General features: G+C 40.0%; 1 protein-coding gene across 1 annotated transcript; it reads left to right on the top strand.

Annotated features, from left to right (window-relative positions):
• Nucleotides 1-925: 925 nt before the first annotated feature.
• LOC141614033 (uncharacterized) lies at nucleotides 926-1,705 on the top strand. Its single transcript, XM_074432785.1, has one exon. The coding sequence runs from the start codon at nucleotides 926-928 to the stop codon at nucleotides 1,703-1,705; it is 780 nt and encodes a 259-aa protein (XP_074288886.1).
• The last annotated feature ends 3,218 nt before the right edge of the window (nucleotides 1,706-4,923 follow it).

Raw genomic sequence — 4,923 nt, 5'->3', positions numbered from 1 at the left:
GCCAAGTAGTTGACAAAAAGCACCATGTCATCTACTACACTAGCAAAACTCTTGACCGAACCCAATGCAACTATTCAACTATGGAGAAGGAGATGTTGGCCATAGTTCATGCTATAGAGAAATTCCGGCAATATTTAGTTGGCTCTAAGGTGGTGGTGTATACTGATAACACCGCTTTGACGCAACGCATGGTGAAAAAGGATCCGAAGACAAGGCTCTTGAGGTGGGCTTTATTGCTTCAAGAGTTTGACTTGGAAATCAAGGACAAGGTGGGAACCGAGAACGTTGTGGCCGACCACCTATCTCGGTTAACCGTTGAAGATCATGGAATTCAAGATGAAAGTGGGCCGATTAATGAATGGCTAAAAGAAGATAGCCTTATAGGAGTTATCACCACAACTCCATGGTTCGTGGACCATGCTAATTACTTGGTAAATGGGTTTATACCGGATGAGCTTGACTCAAGAGAGAGGCGGAAATTGAGGCATGATGCCAAGAGATATTTTTGGAATGATCCCCACTTGTTCCATAAGTGTGGAGATGGGATGTTCCGGAGATGCGTGTCTAGAGAAGAGGGCATGGAAATCGTTGATCGAGTACACAATTTGGCCTATGGAGGACACTTGGCCACTTCTAGAACCATTGCCAAGATCCTTCAAGGCGGAATCTATTGCCCTTTATGTTCAAAGACATCCAGTACTTGGTGAAACCATGTGACGTTTGTCAAGGGACCGGTAACATCAGAAAAAGGAATGAGATGCCTCTTAACAACATCCTTAAAATTGAGCTATTTGATTGTTGGGGTATAGACTTCATGGGACCATTTTCCAACTCATGCGGCAATGAATAAATTTTGGTCGCCGTGGACTATGTTTCGAAGTGGATAGAGGTGGTTGCATCACCAACCAATGACTCCAAGTTTGTGATGAAGTTGTTCAAAAGCACGATCTTCCTCCGGTTCGGAACTCCACGAGTTGTGATAAGTGATGGTGGCTCCCATTTCCGGAAGAGCACGTTCAAGTCATTGTTGGAAAATCACGGAGTGAGGCATAATACCGCCCTTGCCTACCAACCAAAAACTAGTGGGCAAGTGGAAGTGTCTAACCGACAAAACAAGGCAATACTCGAAAAGGTGACAAGCAAGAATCGGAACGATTGGTCAAAAAAATTGCCGGATGTCTTATGGGCTCTCCGCATGGCATACAAAACACCATTGGGAACCACGCCCTACAAGCTTGAGTATGACAAAGCTTGTCATTTGCCCGTTGCGTTGGAGCACAAGGCTTGGTGGGCTCTTACAAAAATGAATTTTGATTTTGATGCCGCCGGAGAAGTTCGATTCCTTCAAATGAATGAACTAGAAGAATTGAGATTGAAAGCTTATGAGAGCTCCAAAATTTACAAGGATCAAACGAAGAAATGGCACGATGCCAAAATATTAAAGAAAAATATCGGTGTAGGGGACCTTGTTCTCCTTTTATATTCCAAAATGAAGGTATTCCCGGGCAAGCTTAGATCGAGGTGGTCGGGACCCTTTATAGTGATGGGCATATCTCCTTACGGTGCCTTTGAACTTTCGAGTGAGGAAGGAGAAACCTTCAAAGTCAACGGGCAACGAGTGAAGCATAACTACGAAGGAGATGACAAGGGTCCTATTGAACTACTCTACCTCGGGGAACCCCTTCCTGAGGAGGAGACAAGTTAAAAGTTTTTGAACAATGAATAGGTTTGGTGGAGTTCCTCAAGAACCACTACTTGTAAATAGCATGCATTTAGGTAAATAATGAAGATTTTGGATTGTTCATACTTTGTGCAAATTGGTTAACGTGAGGAATTGAGGCGGTGTCCCCATGAGGAACACATATTTGAACTTCACTTGACCAATTCCCCGATATGAAGCTCGGGTTTAAAAGTGGAAAACACGACCCAATGGTCTTGTGAAGAAGTTGCTTTTCTAAAGGAATGATAAGATGTGATTCTACAAGCAAAGGAGCTCTCTACCGGCAGACCGGTTACCGGTCCTCCAACCAGTAAAGAGCCCCCTTTCAATTTGAAGGAATTTGGACTTGAAATTCAATGAGGAGTGCTCCCTGCCGGTGGACCGGAAACCGGTGCCCACTATCTGTAGCGAGCATTCTTAAATTTTGATGGAAAATGACAAAGTGAAGTGAAGGGGGGGGGGGGTGCCGGTAGGCCGGCAACCGGCTCACCGGTAGGAGCACCCCCATTGAAGAAAAATTGAAAAATATGGAGGAAGGACAATCCTCTACCGGTAGGCTGGCAACAGACTCACTGGTAGGGGAACCCAATTTGAAGTTACCACGAAGAAATTTGAGAAAGAAGGACTCTCTGCCGGTAGGCCGGCAACCGGCTCACTGGCAGGGAACACCTGCACTGAGGAAAAACAAAGAGAAATGAAGAGGGAGGGATTCCCTACCGGCGGACTGGCTACCGGTAGCCCTACCAGTAACGAGCTACTTTCATTTTGGAAAGAATTGAAATTTTTTGGAAATCTGACATGGATCCCCTACCGGCAGACCGGTTACCGGTCCCCCAATCGGTAAAAACCCCCAGATTTCGAATTAAAACAAACGATGGTTCCCCTTTTCTTTCATTCTTTCTTCTTCATGTTCTAAACTACCTCCTCTTTCTTCCCTCAAACAAACACCACAACTAACAAAACTCCTTCCTACCTTCACCAATCACCCAACAATGGCTGCCAAAGAACAAGAGGTAATCTAGCAAGGGCTCAAGCCGAACTTGTGGCTCAAATGGCAACCGACACCAACCCGGATCCCGATTTTCCCGACAATGAGTTTTTCACACAAACTCAAAAAGGTAAGTTCGTCCTATTTAAGAATCGCCCCTAGCCCCGACTAGGTGGAATTGTCGCACTTCTATGCGTAGTATAGGATTAGATAAAGAAACCGAGTCATTATTTGAGGGTGTGGGAATGAAGGGCATGTACGGTATGGTGGAACTGACTTATCCTCATCTCACTTTGGAATTTTTGAGTAGCTTGAAGATAGACAAGCACAAGAAAATGGGTGTTGGACCATATAGCTTATATGTTTATGTTTTGATGATGTCAAGATGTTTTACATTTTATATACTTGTTGCGTGTAATCGTTTGTTAAGTATCTTAGAACTAACCTATTACGAGCAACAAAGAGGATTGTGACAATTGCATGAGAAGTTCAAGCCTTCGTTCAAGATCAAACAATTCAAGATTCATTCAAGTATCATGTGAAGACGAAGTTCGTTTAAAGATTAAACAAGCTTGGATGATGACGTAGCCTATATTCGAAGATCTCTTTGAAGATTAGAATAGTATAAGTGATTGTCTCATAATGGTAATCAAGAATGAGTTTCTTGATTAGTAAAGTTATAGCTTTGCAGCTATAACCTTACTAGTTAAAGAGCTCAATGTTATAGCTCTTCTACTATAACATTGAAATGCTGAGTTTTTATACACGACTAATAAACATTTCGAAAATTGTTTTATAATTGTTTAAAGTTTATCTTAAATGTTTTAATGAAAGTATTTATTTTATAAAGCCCGGTTTAGTGAGGAGTCCGGTTTTATGGTAAGCGTTAATTGGTGGTTATGATGCATCAACTTATGAGTTGGACTTTACTACTAATTAGGGTCTCCATATAGCCTCTCCTAAAACCTAAATTCTAATTATATATTAAGATTAGGGTTTGCATAATTCACGAGCTTATGAGCCGTCATATGCCGTGTTGCCTAAGAGGTATTAGGTAAAGATTTTAGTCTATAATAAGATCTTTACATATCTTATATATCTTACTTAATATATTTATTTATGGTAAAAGATATTCTTGATTTAGGAAATCTTATCATAATCTTAGAATTTATAGTAAAGATAATATTTAGAAAAGATTATATTCTATCTTTTAGAATATTCTGTATTATCTTTTAAGGCTTTTAGGAAAGAGATAATAAGAAGATGTAATTTGTAATTATATCTTATTATTTCGGCTATTAGGGTTTGTATAGAAACCGTGTAGCCTACCTCTTCTTTACCTATAAATACTTTGCTATTTACAAACATCTAAGAGAGAGACCTTAAGCATAAAAATTGTTTTCATATTTAAAAAGCAAACCGTGTGTTTTAAGGAGAAAAACCGATTTGCAATTTTGAAAGGTCGTGTGTCATAAAACTCGCATACTCGTTCTTCATTTATCGTTATAAGATAATAGTACTTAGTTGAATTCTTAACTTGTTCATTAACGTGAACCTTTGTTAGAATCATTAGTGCTTTCTTATTAGCGTAAGTTAGTCACTCGAGTATTTAACGGTACTCATTGAGTTACAGCTAGAGTTAGTTGTACGAGTTGGGTTAGTAAATTTGTAATCCGTAGAAAGGTACTAAATTTATTAATCGAGAATAGTGGACGTAGGTTTCGACTTGTGAAACTGAACCACTTCAAAAATCCGTGTGTCTCTTCTTCTTTCGTTTGTTTTGTTTATTTTGCTTACAATCATTAGTTGATTAGTTAAAGTTTGACCAATAAAATTTACATAATCAATTACATACGCACAATCGAAAAAGCTTTAAAAATTTTTAAATCCTCAATTCACCCCCCCCCCCTCTTGAGTATTTTGGATCAATAGACTCTTCAATTGGTATCAGAGCCTCGTGCTCTTGATTGCCTAACCGCAAAGAGGCTGATCTATCTTGTTTTTCATTTATCTTATTATTTTTTATTCCGCTGCCTATCACGTGATAAATGGATTCCAAATATCTCAAGTGTCCCGTCTTTGATGGGAAGAATTATGGATTGTGGAAAAACATGATGACTCACTATGTGAAAGGACACGATTGGGAGTGCTGGAGGATTATTCAAAACGGACCACACAAAATTCTCGTGGCATCCGAGGAAGGCACTACCTATGA

This window comes from Silene latifolia, chromosome 11 (genome assembly GCF_048544455.1).
Source record: "Silene latifolia isolate original U9 population chromosome 11, ASM4854445v1, whole genome shotgun sequence".
Lineage (NCBI taxonomy): Eukaryota > Viridiplantae > Streptophyta > Magnoliopsida > Caryophyllales > Caryophyllaceae > Silene > Silene latifolia.
The sequence above is the reverse complement of the archived record's forward strand: the minus strand, read 5'-3'. Positions and strand labels throughout refer to the sequence as shown.